Genomic DNA, 21,266 nt, shown 5'->3' with positions numbered 1-21,266 from the left:
TGAGCTAAAGCTACAGACTGAGGTGCTAGAATCTTTTTCAGCATAATGGAAATCTGGAAGACATCTAGGTATTTGGTGTGTGCTTCCTTCAGCTCTAGATAACCATCAACATGAGATCAAGTTATGTTTATAGTAAACCTCAGTTGGTCCTGATTCTTGTGAGCATATTATATACCTGGTTAGGTGTCAGAATCAGCTGAAGAAGTTTTAAAAATATGGGTTCCCATGTCCTGTCTTTCATGATGATTTGGAAGGTTAAAGATGGAGCCTCATATTTTCATAAACTCCCCAGGATTCCAGTCCTGAGGTACAACTAGGATTAGGAACGACCTAAAAAAGTGCACTGACCCTTGGAAGCTGTGAAGAGTAGCAGCCTAGTTTGGGGTGGTATGTGCACAGTAGGACATGTGCCACCTGCGGTAGGTGTCTGTGCCCCTGAAATGAAATTATATTGACTTTAACTTCAATTCAGTAACCCCAGTCTCCTATTCCATCCTGCAACAACATTTGTGTTCTCTGTACAGAATCCAGGGGCCTGTGAGGGCCACATGCACATACACACATTAAAAAGATGGAATTTTTGAAAAACAGGATGCTTCCTAAAAGTTTCCCATCCCTTACAGTATTTAAACAGAAGCTGTCAGTAGAGATTCAGAGGGAAGAGGGACCAGGTGACTACTAAACTTTGGACTTTTAAGATGATGATTCTCTTTTCTTCCGAAAGAAAAAATGTCAATGAGGAGATCCCTCTGCCCTTAGCCAAAGAGTTGAACTGGCTTCTCACAATAATGAAGTTGGAAGTAGGATGTCTAAAACAGAAAGTTCCAAACTAGAAGTGATGGGCGGACAGACCCATTGATGGAAACAATGTAGTGTTCTTCACTGGCTTCTTCAGCTGAGATTCCTACTGTCAAGTTACTCTTAACTTCAAATATTTCATGAAAGGCTAGCAGCCTTTCGTCCCAGGATTCTGGAAAGAACACCTAACTTGGACCAAGAACCGCCGCTGTATCCTCAGTACTGCCGCTGTGTTTACCAGTATCCCTCACCTTTCCTAGTAGAAGGCTTTCCTGATGCCCATCATTCTACTACTCCAGACACAGCACCAGAGTTCTGGGCACTGTTGCCAGATCCTCCACATCTAGTCCAGTTTATTCTCACATCTCTTGCCTTGTTTTGCTGGTTATCTCTCCATAGTGGAAGCCAGAGATACACGTGTAAACAGCAGGAAGATTTTCATCTTTATTCTTATCCTCACATGTCCACAGACCTCTGTTTATGTGTGAAGAAACTGAGCATTTGGGTGACAGCTTGTTTCTCTGTGGAGGATTTTGTAATAGTGCTTCCTGGGAGAGGGCAGTTCCAGAAACTTCTGGGGCTCTACACCACCTCTACTACTGTCTCTTGCCCTGTGTCACCTCTGCAGAAAAGGCAGCTATGTGCCCAGCTCTGAGCACAGAGGTCAGAGCCTTCCAAAGTCTCGAGAAAGCTGATTTCAGGAATCCCAAACTCAAGACACCAACTTGAAGCGAGACCTGGTTACCAGGACTCGGAAGAAGGCTGTGGATTCTATTGACTGAGAGCTTCACATCCTACCGTGCTGGCAGGGGTAAAAGTCCACTACTGGCCTATAGGTCTAGTCACTTGTGTTCAACACGGCTCTTACTTCACAGTCTTTTCCTTTGGTCTCTTCTGTTTCTTCTGTTCCTCATATTCAAGTATTTTCTTTTGGAAATAATCTGTGAAGTTAGAGATACAGCTGTTAGAGGCAGCTAACCTGGCCAGGCAGGCTAAGATGAGCTCAAGAACAAGGGTCAGAGATACTCTCAATGTCTGCGGCCCATGCTCCCCCACTGTACCCACATTCCCCCCAGGATCCCCATGCCATCCTAGGCCTTTGTAGATCTAGGTATTCGATTAGGCTCCTACGGGGGCCTAAAACAGAATAATTAGTAGGAATTAGCTCTAGACTAAAACAGAAAGCAAAGGTCCTCCTACTGGCTGATGAACAGAGCAACGTCTACAAAACATCAGCCTCGGAGGCATTTTCTTAGGCTTCGGGATCTTTCTTTCCAACCCGATTTGATAAGATCACAGCTGTTTTCGTGAACCTCTCTTAGAAGTGCTCTTCCCTCCCCTCCTAGGACCACACCTGACTTGGAGGCAGTGACCATCTGGGCTTGGGCTGATAGGGAGCTCTCACTGCGTACCTGCAGGAGGGTTCTTGCTCTTTTCAGCTTCCTGGATGAAAAGGGAGAAGAGCTGGGTCTTCACAAATTTCTTCACAAACCGGCGGTTGGCCTTGGAGGTCAGAGCCTTATAGAAGGCCCGTTCTTGGAAGCGGCCTTGCCCATTCGCCTCCCGCTTGATGTAGGAAGCATAGTGGCCCACAGTCTTGACAAAGAACTGCACAAAAGGCCTTGAAACATGCTCATTGATTTGTTCAGAAGCTGCAGGGGATATAAAGAGACCATCTCAGGGGCAGCAGAAGGATGAAAACTTACCTCTAAGTGGCTTTCATTGTAGGCTGAAAGCTCTTGGGCAAGGGGTGGGGTGAGGCAGGGTTCATAATTACTGATTGATGAAAATGTGAGACTGGAGATGGGGTCACCATTGCTTAGGAAGAATAAAATCTCATACTTGCCCTTTAGGATCAAGGCCTCTTGGACTAGCCCAGGACTGTGGAGTGAATCCCTTTTAGCTCTAGAAGGGAATTTTTGGGAATCATGCCCTTAAACTTTGGAGAAAGCCAGAATAAGAGGGACCTGGGACTTACTCCGTGACTCCTTGATGCCCTGACCAAGAGATTCTAAGATGTCATCCTGAAGCTTGGGTGGTAGGATGTCTTTTTCATCACCAACCTAGGAGAGGACAGAGTCAGAGGTCAAGCAGTCAGGGAGCAGGTGTGAAGCGTTGAACGAGAATGTGAGGCATGAATTCTACACCCCATTCCACCCCCAAATCATTGGCCACCTACAAGAGAAACAAAAGAAGCTTCAACTCTAAACACTAGAAAGTCTCTTTCCCTCTGGTACTCGGACTATGTCCTTGCTCTAAAAGCACTAACACCGACTGCCTCGTGAAGTCACACTCTCCTTGAAAGAGATGAAGTCTTGTTAGCATACTTCAAGTTTTTTAAAGTAGTGGAACTTTGATGAGCCAAGAGTAGTTGAGTTGGTTGTGGGTCTGCAAGGGATCTGAACCCAGACACTTACTGACATTAGGAAGGTTCCTTCACAAAGATTCACCAGCAGGACCTGAAATAAAAACGGGACAGCTTGTTTTCTCCCCCTTTCTCCGTTTCTGCCTGTGGCTGTACCTTTCAGCCCAAGTAACAACAAAATCAGCATCTTCAGTTCTCATTTCCTGTCTGATACACCTTTCTCACCACCCACTCTTTCCTGAGAAAAGGGCAGGAGGGCATAGGAAGCAGGAAATAGGGGAGAGAGCTAAGGAAGATGGGGTACACAACATGGGTAAACTGAAGCCAGTCACTCCCTTAATAAAAAAGCATCGATCATAGTAATAACTTCTATGTGTGAAGCCTTACGTGCATGGCACACACTGTGCTCTGCACATCTTATCTCATTTAATCCTCCCAATGCTCCTGCAGAGGCAGCTACTGTGCCTGTTACGCAGGTGAGGAAACACCCAAAGAAGTTAAACTGCCTGAGGTGATACTGCCAGCAAAGGGTAGAACCAGTTTCCAAGCCTGGGTTGTGTTGTCCTTGGTAGTGCATCATTCTTCCTACAGTTCTTCAGTTCCCTTCCCTCTGGTGAGTTTTAGGACAGGGATGGGCATCTTTTGATTTTTTTTTTTTTTTAATGCTTACAACAACTTTATGTACAATTGCCTAGAATTCCATTTTTAAAACTCCCACAGGGTTTCCCTGGTGGCTCAGTGATAAAGAATCTGCCTGCCAGCACAGGAGACGTGGGTTCGATCCCTGATTCGGGGAAGATCCCACATGCCACAGAGCAACTGAGCCCATGTGCCACAACTACTGAACCCAGGTGTTGTAACTACTGAAGCCTGCATGCCCCCCGCCCTCTGCAACCGCAAGAGAAAAGCCCACACAGGAATGAAGACCCAGCACAGCCAAAAATATATAAATAAAAATTATTAAAACTCCCACAAGAGCTTTGGACCTTCAGCAGGGAAGAGTGAGAGGAGAAAAGAAGCCTGGGCTCAACAGGAGGAGGGATGGAAAGGCAGTAATCACATGTTTGTAGGGTGCAGGTAGGACAAACATAGGGCCGAAACTTGGGTGACCTGAGTTCTAGTATCAGCTCCAACACAGCCTAAGGGGCCTTCAGTCTAGACTGGAGAAGACCAATACGCATCCTGCCAGTTAGATTCCAACCTACAAACCTGTTTCTTTGAGACTCAGAGAATTTTCAAATCATTGAATTAGTTTCCAATATTTAAATTAAAAAATTTCACATAGAATTTGGGTCCAGGGGTTCTCTGGAAAAGTCAGGAGCTCTAACGCTGATCCACATTCAGAGGGAACTGAGTTACAGCTGCCTCCTTTAGGCAAGGCAGGTGCTCAGCAGTTTATCATAATCCCCCAGAGCTTGTGTTGGCCATTTAAAATGCCTGCTGGGTCCCTCTTTTCAGTTTGTGACCTTGGTCTCGACAAGAGGGTGAGTGATCCCTCCGTGCACCCTTCTCCCAAATAAAAAGAAGAGAGAAATAGGAATGTGTGCCAAAAGACAGAGCAGGCACTGTAATTATCCATCATCAGGGGAGAAAAGTTGAACTAGTTCAGGCGTGAAACCACTTGTATACATACGCTCAGATGCCTTCATTTAGGGCAGGTTGTTCACTTGTGGGCTGGGAGGTAAGGGCATGTATGAAGAATTTCTTTCTGAGGTTGCTCCCAGAAATCTTTCCAGTACTTGAGTATATTACTGTCTGTCCAAGGAGCCCTTCCAAAGAGCTGACCTGGGAGTCAAGGAATGCCCCATCTCTCTCCCTGACCTATCTCCCTGCCCTCTCCCATCCCTACCCCCTGACCATTTCATCAGCTGGGGCTCTTGGACAGCACAAGCTGGAGTCTGACTAGCCTTGGGGTGTCTCCCCGCCAGGCCACTGGGGGAGGAATCACAGCGTCCAAGAAGATGGCGCTGCAGCATCAGGAAGTTTCATAACTTCTGGGATTGGGACATTTATTGAGTCGTATTACTAAACGTGGGGCTGATACTCTGTCCCAGTTAGTCACAAGGCAGAGGTTGGCTCAAAGGGCATGTGTACTCAGCAGTTCTGAGGAGGGCAGGGCGGGCTAGGGAGGCAAGGAAGGGAAACAGCCTGCTTCTTTACTTCCCAGCAGCACTCTGTGGAAGAGGTGCTTTGCTTCTATCTCTGCTAGATTCTGGGATTGCCTGTGCAGCCTCGATAAGTGGATTGAGCTCTCTGGACCTTAGTTATTTCTTAAATAATTTCGTAAATGGAGGAAGTCTTCCCACTAGGGCTGGTCGCATGCCTCCAGTAGCTTACTTCAAGGCTCTGCCGCTTCCTTTTCTGTCTACACAGAGGGAGTCGATGGTTAGCCAGACCAACCTCAGTAGCTCTTTTGGCTTGAGATTATAGTAATGTGCTATCTCTTGAAAGTCTCTATTGACAACTCAAGCAAAGCAGAAGTTGTTCTTCCAACACTGGAGGGAGGTTTATGTTATTAACACCCATTCTCACCACTGAGCTCTTTGGTGTATCTGGGGGCACTGCCAAGACACAAGAGGCCGACAAAATCAAAGGGGATTTGGACCTATATCCTCATTAACCAACTGAGCTCTGAGCTAATTGGAAGGATGACCCCTACTACAAAAAAAATCTGCATTTTCAAGACATTGTTTCCAGGAAGACTGTTCGTTCACTTCCAAGCAACGTGAATAAATTCCAGTGGGGTGTGTGTTGTACAGACCAGCTGTGCTTGTCCATTCAGAAGAAAAATGGGACACCCAGGGCCTGCTCACTAGGACTAGCTGGCCTAGTACAGTTGGGTGAAGCCCAAATAAGCCATGTGTTGCCCCTTAAGTCCAAACGGAAATCATTCAGAGAAGGGAGCACTTACTGAGTATCAGCTATATGTCAGACACCAGGCTAGGTGCTTTATGCTGATTTTTCCCCCTAGGATCCTTAGGGTCTAAACATTGCCACTCCAGTTTTACAGATGAGGAAGCTGAGGCTTAAAGAGGTTAAGCAACTTGCCACAAAATCACAAAGCTATTAGCAGCAGAGGTGGGATCCAGATCCAGGTCTGCCTGGCTCCAAATCAGGCCCCCTTCTTGCTGCATCATACCTCTTCCATGGGGCTGTCCAAAACCTCCTGCCGGAAGCGCATTTGGACTCCAACCATGAAGGGAGTGGGGCAGCAGACAGTTCCCAGCAGGCTCTCGGGGACCACGGGGATGTAGGTGTGGGCCCAGCTGAAGGGGTAGAGCAGCGCGGCAGTAGCGTGGATGCACTGAGACAGGGTGCTGGGGACAGGGCACAGAGAGTGAGAGTCAGAGGGGCCCCCAGGCCCCCGCCTGCGCCGCCTCCCCACCGCCCGCCAAGGCTGCAGCGGCTCGTGCTGGCTGTGCCGGAGCCTCAGCAAGTCTGGGAGCCATGCCGGTCTCAGAGCTTGTGGCTACCCGATGCTGGGAGGGGAGGGGTGGAAACCAGAAGAGGCTGAGGCTCCCCTCGTCAAGTATGGGGCCTCTATGTGATTCTTGTTTTCCACTGGGGGTGGAGGGAGTGTCTTTAAAGAGAGGAGGAGGAAGAAGAAATATCTTCCCTCTATGAGGTCATTGATCATTGATGGAGCCCCTTTTCTATGTTCACCACTGTGTTAGGAATGTGGGTACCAGGAAGCAAAAGACTGGCCCTGCTTTTAAAGCACTCAGTGTAGTTAAGGAGACAAACATGTAAACACTGGGGTGTAGCAGAGAGGTCAAGTCTATTTCCTCCTTATCTCTCATCCCCAGGCCTTAACTCTCACGGCTCCCTCCGACCACTCGTGGTTATTTAAACTTATCAGGTTGGTGCCTGAGCTTGCTTGGGAAATTCCTGGATTCCAGGAACCTCTGACCAGCAATTCCCACCCGGAAAGTCCCCCTGAGAGGACTCCTCCACCCTTTCCAAGGAAGCATTCCCTGTATAATTATTGCCTAAGTCACGACTCAGACCCAAGTCCCCTCACGCCACCCTCCCTTTTACCCTTCCAACACACACACCCTCCCTGTCTTCTCTATTCTCCACTAGCTTTAGTGGCTCTTCATTTCTCCAAACTGCCCCAAAGCCAAGGCCAACAAAAACACAGATGCGGAAACCTTGTTTCAATTCTTCGTATCAAGCTAGCACTTCCTGAGTTAGAAAGATAGAGTCTCTGAGAGTCTAGTCAAGGCTTAAGCTGACTGGAAGTCCCTTTCCTGACTGAGCAGCAGAGATCTGAAATATTCAGTGTAGGAAGGAAGTGGGGAGTGGTGGGGTTTCCCTGAAGAAAGTTAACGCCTGAGAGGTGAGTCCTGCCAACCTTTGCCTGTCTCCAGGCCAGCTGACACCTGGAGTCCCCTTCACTTTGACCCTAAGGGGCAAAAGCCAGAATCCCAGCTCTAGCCACAACAGAAACGTCTCAGTTCCCTACAGCAGCAGTCCCCAAACTTTTTGGTACCAGTAACCAGTTTCATGGAAGACATTTTTTCCACAGACCGAGGGCTGGGGTTGCGGGGGAGGGGTGGGATGGTTTCAAGATGACTCAAGCACATTACATTTATTGTGCTAATGATAATCTGTATTTGCAGCAGGTCCCCAGCATTAGCATTACCACCTCAGTTCTACCTCAGATCATGAGGCATTAAATTCTCACGAGGAGCATGCAACCTAGATCCCTTGCACACACAGTTCACAGTAGGGTCTGTGCTCCTATGAGAATCTAACGCCGCCACTACTCTGACAGGAGGCAGAGTTCAGATGGTAATGGGAGTTGGTGGGGAGCGGCTGTAAATACAGATGAAGCTTTATTCGGCTGCTCACCTCCTGTTGTGTGGCCCAGTTCCTACCAGGCCATGGACCAGTGCCTGGGGGTTGGTGATCCCTGCCCTAAAGGGCCAAGAGTGGAAGAGCTATGTCTAAAGCAAGAGACTTACACCACTTCCCACAAGGATTAGCCCACAACTGGTGCCTTCTGGGGCTTCCCAGGTGGCGCTAGTGGTAAAAAACCCACCTGCCAATGAAGGAGACAAGAGATGCGGGTTCTATCCCTGGGTTGTGAAGATCAGAGGAGGGCCTGCCAACCCACTCCAGTATTCTTGCCTGGAGAAGCCCACGGGCAGATGAGCCTGGCAGGTTACAGTCCACAGGGTTGCAAAGAGTTGGACATGACTGAAGCAACTTTGCACGCACACACGGTGCCTTTTTGGTTATCACGGGTTTTTACACAGACCCCACTGCCTGCCCAAACTTCCTTTCCTTTAAAACCCATGACATTCACCTGACCCTCTGGTCTAACATTTGTGTCCCTAAAGTGCTTTCCTTCTTCTTTCCTAAAAGATAAAACCAGGATTGTCAGCTCAACATAAGCAGCTTTCTCCATCCCCAGACATAAATGAGTCAACCTTCTACTGTTTTAAAATTTTTCTCCTGTCTCCATCTGTCATATATCTCCCCATGTCTTAACCAGACTTGAAGCTTCAAAGAGGCAGAGGCCAAGATATGATAGTATTCTGCTTCAACTATACACTATACAGGGATATACTCAACTATGAAATTATTATTAAGAAAAATAACTGGCATTTACCAGTGTGGGCCTGGCAGGGTGCTAGGTACCTAAAGTGCATTGCTTCATTTAATCCTTACTACGCCCTTATGAGGTAGGTACAGTCAATCTGTCCAATTACAGGTAAGGAGATCATGACTTCAAAAAGTTAAGAAACTAGGGACTTCCCTGGTGAGTCAGTGTTTAAGACTCTGCACTTCCAACGCAAAGGGTACAGGTCCAATCCCTGGTCGGGGAACTAAAGATTCCACATGCCCATGCATCCAAAAAATATAAGAAGTTAAGAAACTAACCTAAGGAACACCATGTTGCTAAAGGTAGAAGAAAAGAACTTGAATTGTTCTGCTGATTTCAACACCTAAGCTTCCTTTCAATCAGGAGTAAGTCTATATCCCCTTTAGGTCTAGGGCCATCTTTTGTTTGTCTGTATCTCCCTGATGCTGGGCGTCTGGTTAACAGTTGACACACAATAAGTATTTGTTGAATGAGTAAATAAATGGACAAATGAGGTGTGTTTGCCACTAGGATAATGGGTTTGACCTCCATACCATTATACATAGCATCTTCCTGCCCTGTCTTCCCTCAGCCTTTCAGGAGCAGAATCCTCTCTGCATCCACCCTAACTGGTTTTCTCCTAGGCTGTCACAAGAATGCCTCATGCACTTCTCAGAGCTAAATCACAAACCTCCTTCAGGCTTAGGCAGCGATCAAGTTTGGAGACAGGAACAGGGAATTACAACAGCTATTACAGCAGCTATTTTCTAGGCTTTAGTGCAGATCAAGACAGTGTGGAGGAAAGGTGAACACACAGGTCCTAGAGCCTGGGTTCCTTGGAGAACCGTCCTGTCTGCCCCCTGGAACCCAGGGATGCCAGTCAGTTCAGGGGACCTGCTCAGTGACTGGACTAACCTGAGACCTTCTGCCAAGAAGATGATTCTTCTTTCCAGCACTGCAGAGGCAAAGATCTGAAGGATCTGGTCAAAACTGAGGCAACGCATGAGAGACCTAAAATCCACGTGCTCTAAGTGGGAATCCAGGGGACGCGTCAGGGAAATGAACTGTCGGGAAACCAAAGAGAGAGGCTGTTACCACACTGAAAAATCACACAAGCCCCAGAAAGCTGGGTCTCTACCTACCTCTGCCCTATCCTCCCCAAAAGAGTATATCTGATCCTACCTCCCAGCTACTAAAAAACCATCCATGGTTCCCCTCTGCTCTGAGGGTAATGCTGCTGTAAACCTCTATGTGGCTCGCAACACCCTGCCTCCCTCACCTCCTCCACCACCTTGCTTCCCCACATCAACTCCCTTCTGTTCCTTCCACATGCCTTCCTTCTTTCCTGCCCGAGGTACTTCCCTCCCCTAGGTTGCCTTTCATTTTAAAAAATACTTTTTTGTTTTATTTATTTATTTGGCTGCACTGAGTTTAAGTTGCAGCATGTGGAAACCAGTTCCCCGACCAGGGAATGAACCTGGGCCCCCTGCATTGGCAGCATGGAGTTTTAGCCACTGGACCACCAGGGAAGTCCCTCATTCTTTTTTTTTTAATTAGTTAACTAGCTTTTCATTGAAATGTAGTTGACTTACAGTATTTTCTCTCTTCATTCTTATTCTCCTTTATATCTTAGAAGCCTTCCTTGGCCACATAATGCAACACACGTTTCTCATCATTTTCTCGTGTAGCATCCTGTTTTCTTTTCCTTCCGTCAATATAATTTTCAATGATCTATTTATTTGTGTGTTTATTTATTTAAGTCTGTCTCCCCCACTAGACTTTTAGCTCCATGAGGTCAGGGACCACATTTGTTTTTATTTACCATTTTGTAGCCAGAATCAGTTAGCTCAAAACTCAACAGTTTTTGAAAAACTGAGATCATGGCATCTGGTCCCATTACTTCATGGCACATAGAGGGGGCAAAAAAAAAGGAAACAGTGACAGACTTTATTTTCTTGGGCTTCAAAATCACTGTGGACAGTGACTGCATCCATGAAATTAAAAGACGCTTACTCCTTGGAAGGAAAGCTATGACAAACCAAGACTGTATTAAAAAGCAGAGACATCACTTTGCTGACAAAGGTCTGTATAGTCAAAGCTAGTATTCATGTATGGATGTGAGAGTTAGACCATAAAGAAGGCTGAGCACCAAACAATTGATGCTTTTGAACTGTGGTGTTAGAGAAGATTCTTGAGAGTCCCTTGGACAGGAAGGAGACCAAACCAGTCAATCCTAAAGGAAATCAGTCCTGAATATCCATTGGAAGGACTAATGAAGCTCAAACTCCAACACTCTGGCCACCTGATGGGAAGAGCTAACTCACTGGAAAAGAACCTGATGCTGGGAAAGATTGAGGGCAGGAGGAGAAGTGGGTGACGGAGGATGAGATGGTTGGATGGCATCATCAACTCAATGGATGTGACTTTGAGCAAACTCAGGGAGATAGTGAAGGACAGGGAAGTCTGGCGTGCTGCAATCCATGGGCTCACAAAGAATTGGACATGACTTAGTGACTGAACAACAACAACGAGCTGGAAAATAGTACAACTTGGGGCATAGCAAGCCTTCCACACTTATTTTTTGAGTAAGTGAAGAAGCCTAACCCCTCCCCTTATTCTGATATGGGAAAGCCAGAGTTCAGACGGACACACAGAATATCCAGAATACCAGGGGTCAAGACTGGGATTCTTAAAATAATTTTCTATTTGCTGCTTTGTCTGTTTAATGTCTTAAAGCAATAGCATCCCCAGTACCGAATGGGTGGGGACTCAGGGGTGGGGATGGGTGATAAAAAAAAGACAGGTGGAAGCCATAGGTAGAGATAAAGGACAGACACAGGGAGATAAGGGAGGTAATGGTGAAGAGCAGCAGTTTGGGAACTGGAGGCAAAGGCCATTCTAGTACTGGGAGCTTCCACTTACATAGTTTATTATTTAAAAAAAAAAGATCTTGGTTACTTGAGCAGTAACTGTGAGCAGTCTTTGTGAGCATCAGCTTGAGGAAATCAGAGAACTGGGGTTTGACTTTAAGTTCTGCCAATAATTTTAGCCAAGTGCCAGGCCCTGCCTAGCTCAGGTTCTTGGAATGTTAACCTGGTAAATGGGCACTCTGTGATGGGAGGTGCTGCTGGAACCCGCCCCCTCCACCCAGGGAGGGTCTCCCCCGTTTTGCTCACCCACCTCAGTGCCTGAGTCAGGGATGAAGCTCTTGAGGGTGACAGTCTTCCCAGGAGCGGGGAAGGTTGCCTCTCGGAGGCCCTGCATGAATGGGTAGATGATGGCCACGGAGATCTGATGTCTCTTTTCCACTTCATCCAGGATCTGTATGGAAAAGAACCACAGGAGACATGACTCGAGGAATGCTCCTGGGCTGCCAGCCAAGATTGCATGTGTAAGGTTGCTCCAGCCAATCCTTAACTGGGTTCTTTCCTCTTGGCAAAAACCAGTCTGCTGTTTATCTCCTGCACACGACCTGATGTTTTTCCTAGCCTTCTTCTTTTCATCCTCTCTCTACCAATTCATATTCCTCCCTTCTCCTAACATCAACCTGAACTACCTTCCCCAGGAAGTCATCCTAGAGTAAACTCCTCATTCATGATGGTACCATGTTCATTTGTGCTAGCTGCGGCCTAGAAGCTGGGCCTTTTGGGTGCCACTCTGACCTCCAACTTCCACTGGAGACTCCCCAGGGTCAGGAACGGCCTCCATCTGCAGAACCCTACACAGATGAACCATCCGCCCAAGCAAAGGCTGATGGAGTTTATTGCCTTCATCCCCCAAGGGGTCTGTCTGGGGCACAGCACACTGATGCCCTTTCCTGGCCACCAACACATGCCCCATGGGCTTCCCTGGTCGCTCAGTTGTAAAGAATCCACCTGTCAGTGCAGAAGCTGCAAGTTCGATCTCTGGGTCGGGAAGATCCCCTGAAGAAGGAATGACAACCCTCTCAGTATTCTTGCCTGGAAAATCCCATGGACAGAGGAGCCTGGTGGGCTATAGTCCATGGTTACAAGAGAGTTGGACACAACTTAGCGACTAAAACAACAACAAAGAAGAAGAAAAAGACATGCCCCATCCATCCTGAAGGACTCCTTTCTAACCCCGGCTCAGGTGTACTGGCACAAGAAGACCTCAACTTCCCCTCTATCCTGGAGGGAATCAGAGGGAGTCCCCCAAGCCCCGTTGTATAATTGTCTTTATATTTGTTTAGCATTCTGTCTTCTCCATATATCATGTTACCTGCACCTCACATCAACCCATGAGACAGGAAGATGAGGCATCATTACATTCATCTGACAGATGACGAATCTGCAACTCCCAATTTCTAACCTGAAGCTCTTCTCATGTCCTACTTTAGTTGCTTTCTTACCTTGCCTAGACTCGAGGGCAGTGAACTCTCTGCAGGGGAGACAGTCTACTAGTTTCAGTTCCGACTTTTCTCTAAAGCCAGGTGAAGCCCAAGCCCCTCTCTGCCTGAGTGTCTCCAGAGTGCCTCGCCTGACCCCGACTGTGGGGGAGGAGCGCCTGGAGTCCAGGCAGGGCAGGCAGCCAGGGCAGAGCTGGAGGCCAAACAGGCCCGACAGGACTGGCGGAATCCTGGTCCACCCCTACCTTGGAGAACAAGCCGAAGCAGCCAATGCAGCTGATGATGCAGTACACCCTGGGGAGGCGAGGACCACGGCCGGCGGGCTGCGGAGGGACAGACAGGCTCCTTCAGTGCCGCAGCCTCTCCAGGGCCTCTGCCCGACTGCGGCTGATGGGACACAGGGCTGGGGGCTGGGGCTGGGGGATCCCACTCCTGGGACGGGCAGCTGGGAAGGCCAGAGCAGTCACAGAAACCAAAAGACCGTGGCCTTGAGGGGGCTGGTTGGCTCACGGGCAAGCACTGCCTCTGTCAGCACCCACAGCCTCAGGGGTTGACAAGGAGGGGGCAAGTGTGTTGTAGAGACAAGAAACAGCTAGGGAGGGTGTGCCATAAAAGTGACTTGGGGAGACCCAAGGATTGAACCTCAAGGTCCCAATCCCAAGCTAGGCTCTGGGAGGGCCCAGGGGCCAAGGCAACAAGGCCTAGATAGAGATGGTGGAGAGCAGACTAGAATGAAGCCTCCCACAGAAGGGAACGGTTGAAAGCTGGGAAGAGTAAAGACCCAACCCCAGCAGCAAAGGTGCCCTCGGTGGGTGAGGAGGGCTGCGTGTCTCCGTTCTTGTGAGGTTGCCCAGGGCACTAGCAAGGCAGCAGGTGCTGGACTGTGCTCTCTCTTTGCAACCGCCTCTGCCAAGGAGCCTTGGCTTTTGCAGCTGAGGCTGGAGCAAACCCAGCTGTGGGGCAAAATAGGATGCAGAGAGGAGGGGGCATTCTGAGTGGCACAGACCAAGAGGCGCCTGCAGTATCCAATCTTCCTGCTCCCGTCCACATTGGTCAGAACGAACGAGAAGGTCTCCCTGAGGAAGAGCAAACAAAGGCCTGGTTTGCACTGGGTTCTAAAGCAGGAAGGTGGTCGACATCAGGGGGGATGAGCGGGGAGAGGAGGGCCATGGGAGCTGCTGAGTGATCCTGAGAGTAATCATAACAGCGGTCAGTTTATGTAAAGTGCTTACTGGTGTCAAGCTCTAAATGCATCATCTCATTTACTTCTCAAAATGACTCTGAGGAAGGTTCAATTACTAACCTGACTTTAAAGATGAAGAAACTGAGACTCTGAGGGAGTATTCCTTATCCAAGGTCACTCAACTCATAGTGGTAAAGCCAAAATTTGAGCTCAGGCAGTCACATTCCAGGACTCATGGTGTAAAGGGCTTTGCCATGTAAGGATCTCATTCGTGACCAAAGGACTTCTTTGGTGTCCATCTTTTGCCAGAGGCAGTCAAAACACAGTGACAATCACTTCTAGGAGAGGAAGGAGAACCTCACCCTTCTACTGGACAGAAGGGACTGGTTAACCTGTTTAGTTAACATCTCTTGCCTCGAGAGACCCCAGGCAAGATATTAAAAAACAAATCAACTCCAGTCCCTCCCCAACAGGAAGGAAGCTGGTGAGAAGTCCAGATGAAGGGGGCACAGGAATCACATGGTTCACACTGTCCCCTTCTCCTCCAATCTCAGGCCCCTGCCCAGAGCCAAGCTATTACCTGGGACACTCAGTGAGTGGGGCCCGCTCGTTCCCATCTGGGAAGCAGAACAAGGGGATGGCTCCAAGCAGCCGCTCCTCCTCCTCTTGTTGACCCCGAAGCAAGTTCTCTCGCTACGATAGGAAAAGAGACAGGTGGGTGTGGAGGTAGGAGCAGGTGGAGAGGGCTTAGGGTCTGGTGAGCTTCTTTGGAGGCTCCTAAGCAGTCTGAGAAGGCAATGGCACCCCACTCCAGTACTCTTGCCTGGAAAATCCCATGGAAGGAGGAGCCTGGTAGGCTGCAGTCCATGGGGTCGCTGAGTCGGACACGACTGAGCGACTTCACTTTCACTTTTCACTTTCATGCATTGGAGAAGGAAATGGCAACCCACTCCAGTGTTCTTGCCTGGAGAATCCCAGGGACGGGGGAATCTGGTGGGCTGCCATCTATGTTGTCGCACAGAGTCGGACACGACTGAAGCAACTTAGCAGCAGCAGCAGCAAGCAGTCTGAGAATAAGCTTTTCCACTCGTGTGCAACCTAAAGCTTGCCTCTGTGCCCATCACTGCATGCAGACTGCATTCTGGGTCAGGCTGGAACAATCCCACGGCTGAAACAGCCACTCCTGGGCCAAGTCTACATGAACCTGAGTTGGACTTCAGTATCCCTAATGGTGTTCATGGTCAGGAAGGGGGCCAGGACCACGCTGAATACAGAAAGGCCCAGAGACCGCCCAGCTTCCTGGAAGGACCACATCAGAGAGATACCACATCTGAGAAGAGAAGCGGCCAGCTCAGTTGCCTCACCGTCAGGGTTAATGAGAAGGGTGCCTTGACCCCACCCCTTCACCCGCAGCAGGACCAGACAAGAAGGAGCCTGATGCTTGGGCTGGGGCCATCAGCCGTGTGCCTGCCCTTCCCTTTCCCACCCCAGGGAGGGGATTCCTGCAAGGACCTCTGGCAGAAGGTAAGCTTCTCAACAGGGTGGCTGAGGATGGAATTGGGAAGTCGCTCAGTCGTGTCTGACTCTTTGTGACCCCATGGACTGTAGCCTACCAGGTTCCTCTGTCCATGGGATTTTCCAGGCAAGAATACTGGAGTGGATTGCCATTTCCTTCTCCAGGAGATCTTCCCGACCCAGGGATTGAACCCGGGTCTCCCACACTGTAGGCAGATGCTTTACCGTCTGAGCCACCAGGGAAGTCTTAGAAGGTCCCCCCAAAGGCAGAAGAACTAACCTAGTTTCCTGGCTAGGGAACCTAGGTCTGTTCCCCACAAAGAGGCCAGACCTAGATTCTGTGGATGATAACGGAAAACAGGGCTGGGTCTGAAGGAAATGGGAGCAGTGAGTTCAGGGCAGCTCCAGCGGAGCCCGGGCAGGGTGGGTGGGGGAGGGAGAGGGCACACCCCTCCCCATTGCCCCTCAAACAGCTGAACCCTCGGCCCCCGTTGCCCCTTCCTTCAATCCTTACCTTGGGAAACTGGTAGATGATTGTGGGCTCATAATCTTCCCCTGAGTGCTTTTTTTTGAGAGAAACCACGAGGAGGTATTCAAAGAAGTGCTGGCCTCCAGCAAAGTTGGGTAGATAGTGCTCCAAGGCTCTTTCTGGTTCCTTCACTACTTCTCCCACATTGTCCTGGGGAGGTCCTGAAATCAAGACAGCAGGGCCCATGGGTATTTCACTGATCCGGGTTCCCAGTGGAGGCTGTGGGATTCTGGCAACATCCGCATCTCCAGGCGGCCAGGCCCACGCTGAGGTCCCTGGAGCTGGCCCAGTGCCTCACATCCCAGCACGGGCTCAGAGCCAACTGGGCAGTTTCTGTGCAACTGCAACATTTGGAACCACCAGGAGTCAAGAGAAGGAAAGAAACCACTGATTCAGAAGCCAAGAAAATGTACCAGGGAGGCCACCTGGGAGGCCCGCAGTCCCATGTAGTAGAGATCCTGCCTACCTGAAGTAATACACCCCCCAAGTCAACCTGGACTCAAGAAATCAGAACAGGCCAAGGGCCACGTGGCTGTGACCACACCAACCCCCACAGAGGGCATGACCGGCTCTAAAAACCAACAGGGGAAACCTCCCGGCTCGGTCACATGGGAGAACCGCGTGGAGGATGAGATAGAAAAGGAAGAAGAAAAAGAAGTATTTCAAGGGAAGAAACAGCCCCAATGAAGAGGGCCATCCTGGAAAAAAAGGAAGTGGGTAATCTAGTCCAGACCTGCTCGGTGTAGAGGCAGTCGTTTGCGGAAGCGACTGAGGATCCCGCCTCCCGCTTGTCTTTCCATCTTCTTGGGCCTGTCAGGCATGGAGTGCCCCCTTTCCTCCAATACAGACCAGCTAGAGAAAGCTTGAGAAACCACCTGCCGGTTCAGTCTCCAGCAACGACTCTATGCAGCCAAGCCACACGCTGTCTTCCAAATAGGGGAGCGCTGTTTCCATCCTGTGCACCCAACGGTTGAGCAAGAAGACTGCGGCGGGACCCAGGAAGGCAGCAGAACGCCTGCAGTGACAGAGGCAGCATCCTGGCACTGCAGCTCAGACCTCAGCTCCTCCCAAGAGCCCCAGGGTGTGGTGAGAGAAAAGGTCATAGGCAAACACCCCCAGAGCCCAGCTGCTACTGGGCTAAGGGCTTTTAATTCCGGGCTGAAGGTTGTGCAATGGATTTATGTACAACCTCCGGACAAGGAAGAATGCCTGATAACATCAGACTGTGAGCACTGGACCTCATCAGCCCCAGGACCAGGATCATAAATCTCCATAACTGATCCCTGATCCTTCACTTCTTAACCTCTGCACTGCCCCCTGCTGCACTCTGGGATGTCTAGGACTTCAAGACTGCAAGCAAGAGGACGGACCAAAGACTCCTTGCAGCAAGGTTGCCACGGCCTCCCCTGATTAACATCAATAGACTTCACCTCATCCATTATCTAGGTGGAGAAATTGTTCAAGCAAGAGCAATTCCTGGATATCAGCACAAACCTAAAAATCTCCTCTCCTGGTGGGGAAATAGAGAACAAAGTCCATCTCTGGGCTGGAGAGTTCCTGATATCGCAGCAGGATCTTCCATGGTGCATCTCTCACCCCCTGCCATATGTCCTAAGGCAGACTTGTCTCGCTGGGACGTGTGCCAGGGATCCAGCAGAGAACCCCTCCCCCAGATAGAAAGCACTGACTTAGGACATTCTCCCTGGCCTACAGGAGGGGACTGGTTGCATCAGCAGCCTGAGGGGCACTCGGTGGAATGGAAAGCATCTGGGTGCTGTCCACTCCATCCCTACTCCTGCTCAGTCTTTTTTCCCAGATGGTCCAGGTCAACAGTTCTACACAAGCTAAAAGCGGAACAGCTGGCCCCTGGGGCTCCAGTGATGCTGTGTCTGGAGGCTGGGGAAAAGAGACAGAATAGCAATCCATCACCTGGGATTCTCACATAAGCTCTTGAGTGTGTAAATGTACATGGTAAGAGAGAAGGACTTTTGCCAAGATGCTGTCCCTAAGAGAAGCCTGGCAGCAAAAGGGTTTGATGCCAGTGTCTGCCACTCCTGCAAAGAATCAACAGCCTTCTGGGAGAAAAGTGGGGTGCTGAAATAAGGGAGACAGCTGCTTGCTCTTAATAGCTCCAGACCTGACTTCTGTGGACTAGTAAAATCCATTGTTCAGTGGCCCAGCCATGACTCCTGGGGAGAACGACAGTCACAGTAAATAAGAATGTTACAGTCACTGCAATGGTGAGAACAGTGACCCAGAACACTCAGATCCGTCACCACACTATCTGCACGGACAGGTTGCACAATACTCACCACCAATCTGAAGAACAGGCATCTCCTGATCAGATGGGGAAACTGAGGCACAGAGTAATTCAGGGACTACTTAGGGAATACAACAGAATCTCTTGGGGGTGGGACTTATGAGAGTTTCATGTTCGTGCTCCTACCTTCTGGATGCAGTACACACTAAACATCTCACAGATGTGGGATGCCTCCTGTTTGCAAAAGACCTTGGGAAGCAAAATCTTTTCACTGATCATTCTGGAACCTAAGGAAATGATTTCTTTCCCTAAATTGTTTGGGTTGCATTTTCAGCCCATTTCTTCCTGCTTTATTGGAAAAGCCAAGAGAACAGCAAAACTCACAAACTCAAGCAGAAGATTGACTTTTGGGCTGCAGACCAAGAAAATCCAGAGAAAAAAAGATAGCTTCCTTCTCCCTCTCAAAGGGAGTTAACAACAGAAGAGAAAAGGTCCATCAAACACAGGTTTATAATGGGTCATCTCATCTAAGGGCTTCTCACTAAACAACAACAACAATCTCGTTTAATCCCCAGTGCCCTGGAAAGGAATCATTATCTTGAATTTTAAGTAGAAGAGGGAGCCACCCTTTCTAGAGAAGTCAGAAGTCTGGTTACACTTGTTCCTCCACCAGGAAGCCCCTCCCACAGCCCTCTGAGGAAAAGTCCCAGAACCAGCTGGAATATAGGTGAGGAGACTTTCTGGGCCCTCGGTCTTGAAAGCTTCCTCTTCTAGCTCAGCCGCTCTCAACCCAGGACCATGCCACTGCTCCCCAGAGGATGATTTATACTTGCATCTGTGCACGCACACACACACACACACACACACGCACATCCTCCTACCACACAGTTGCCTTGGAACCAAAAGGGCAAAAGAGGGAGGGGAAGCTCCAGGGAAGGTGGAGAATAGTACAGAAGATGAAAAGAGCACACTTTCCTGCAGGCTGCGTGCCAGACCTCAGGACAGGTAATACTGGCTGTGCATCTCCCAGTTCCTCACTGTCCAGGAAGCTCCTCCAGCCACAATTATCAGCCTTGTTCTGGAAACAACTGGAATGTTTCCTCTGGGTTGCAGAAGCAGCCATTCACACAGGTCTCTCTCAGCCCTTCCATTCACACAGGCTTCTGAGGATTGAGCGAGACCAAGGAGACACCAAGACAGCGTTCGGCAGAGAAGAGAGGCCGCCAGCCCCACCCTGCCTCTGCTCCGGCCACCACTCACACCCAGGGCTCTGTCTCCACCTATGGTCTCTGACCTCTCTGCCTCAGCACAGGCAGAATGACCAGATGATGGAAACCTGCGTTCAGGGACAACGGCCAGGGCTGGGGTGGGGGCAGGGGTAATGGCAGAAGGAGCGCTGGTTTCCCCCTCCAGGTCTCCCCAGCTCTGGCGCTTGGAATAGAAGGAGATCTCACTCACTCTTTTCACTGCAAATGTTAGAAGGGGTGGGCTGTTTGGGAATGACCCCTACTTTTCCATTGGTTCCCTGCTTCTCAAAAGGTGGGACCTCTGGACAGACTAAGAGTTGTGGCTGCTGAGCCATAGGACTGGCTAGTGGGAAGCAGCAAAAAAAGTGTGCTGAATGAATAAAAAAAGAAAATGAATTCTGAATTCCCTTCCTTCCAAAACCTAGCGCTCCAGCTGAGAAGAAAGGAAACGAATATTGACTTCTAATTATTGACTTCTCATTTAATCCCTACAACCCTGGACGGGAGGAATCCTTCTGGCTTCTCTAATGGGGACTCAGGGATAAGGGAGGTTTAACTTGTCAGGTTCCCAGGCTCTATGGAAGCAGCTCAGCCGGCTCCACCCCGGCTCTGCTCCAGGCCACACTCTCCAGGCCTCCTTGTCGCCCTTGGGTGCGGGTGTGGGGGGTAGGGCGGGGGTGACGTAGCCGGTAAGAGCGGTTTTGTAGCCCGCGGCTCTGCGCGGGGCAGAATCGCGGGCTCCCACGAGGGGAGTCCGGGGGTGGGGAGGGACGGGGCGGGGCGGTGGGCGGCCGGGAGCAGAGGCAGGGTCTCCCGTGAGGGCGCTGCAGGCACCCTGCGGTTGCCCCACCAGCTTCCTGGCTGGAAGGACACGTGGCCCCGGGGCCCCACAGCGGTTTCCTTTGGCTGACAGCCTCCGCTTCACCCCCGCTGGCGTGGCTTCTCCTCTGACCTCCTACCCCTTCCTTCCCCATCCGCCCGTTTCCACCTCTACCTGCGCCCTTTCTCTCTAGCTCTCCTGACCCCTGTCCAAGCCCCTGGAATGCCCCCTAGACTGCTCCCCGATCGATCGCGACGCTCTGCAACCCCTGCCCTGGCCCCCCGCCCCCGTCGCCTCCCGTCCTGGTCCGCGGTCCCCCGGCCGTCCCCGCGCCCTCGCCCGGACGCGCCCCGGCCCGCACTAACCCCAGCGGCCGCGCTTCAGCCTCAGGCTGGCTCGGAGGCGGCGGCCGAGCCCATCCATGGCCCCTCGGGTGCCGGGCGCCCGCTCCCAGGTCCGTGGCGGCCCCGCCCCCCAACTCGCGACCTCCGCCGGCGCGACACTTTCACTTTCCCGCGGGGGGAGGCCGAGGGAACCGGCCTGGGGCGGGGCGGCGCACCTTCCGGACTCCGGCCCAACCCCCGGCGCACCTG

The 21,266-nt window shown here is 50.3% G+C and overlaps 1 protein-coding gene across 4 annotated transcripts; it reads right to left on the bottom strand.

Annotated features, from left to right (window-relative positions):
* Window positions 1-1,218: 1,218 nt before the first annotated feature.
* DENND2D (DENN domain containing 2D) lies at window positions 1,219-21,266 on the bottom strand. 4 transcript variants are annotated; one of them, XM_043875772.1, is made up of 13 exons: window positions 21,039-21,266; window positions 17,222-17,361; window positions 16,332-16,507; window positions 14,883-14,995; window positions 14,126-14,195; window positions 13,365-13,442; window positions 11,934-12,074; window positions 9,669-9,817; window positions 6,303-6,480; window positions 3,216-3,257; window positions 2,777-2,861; window positions 2,211-2,450; window positions 1,219-1,739 (listed from the first exon to the last, which is right to left on the bottom strand). In XM_043875772.1, exons 2-13 carry the CDS (start codon window positions 17,298-17,300, stop codon window positions 1,663-1,665), a joined length of 1,428 nt encoding a protein of 475 aa, XP_043731707.1. In that variant the 5' UTR covers window positions 17,301-17,361; window positions 21,039-21,266; the 3' UTR covers window positions 1,219-1,662. The 4 variants fall into 4 exon arrangements, with proteins under 4 accessions (XP_043731707.1, XP_043731705.1, XP_043731709.1 ...); XM_043875770.1 differs by lacking the exon at window positions 21,039-21,266 and adding an exon at window positions 19,602-20,250; XM_043875774.1 differs by lacking the exon at window positions 17,222-17,361 and having other exon boundaries at window positions 21,039-21,264.

This window comes from Cervus elaphus, chromosome 20, assembly GCF_910594005.1.
Source record: "Cervus elaphus chromosome 20, mCerEla1.1, whole genome shotgun sequence".
Taxonomy (NCBI): domain Eukaryota; kingdom Metazoa; phylum Chordata; class Mammalia; order Artiodactyla; family Cervidae; genus Cervus; species Cervus elaphus.
This window is presented reverse-complemented; position numbering and strand designations above follow the sequence as displayed.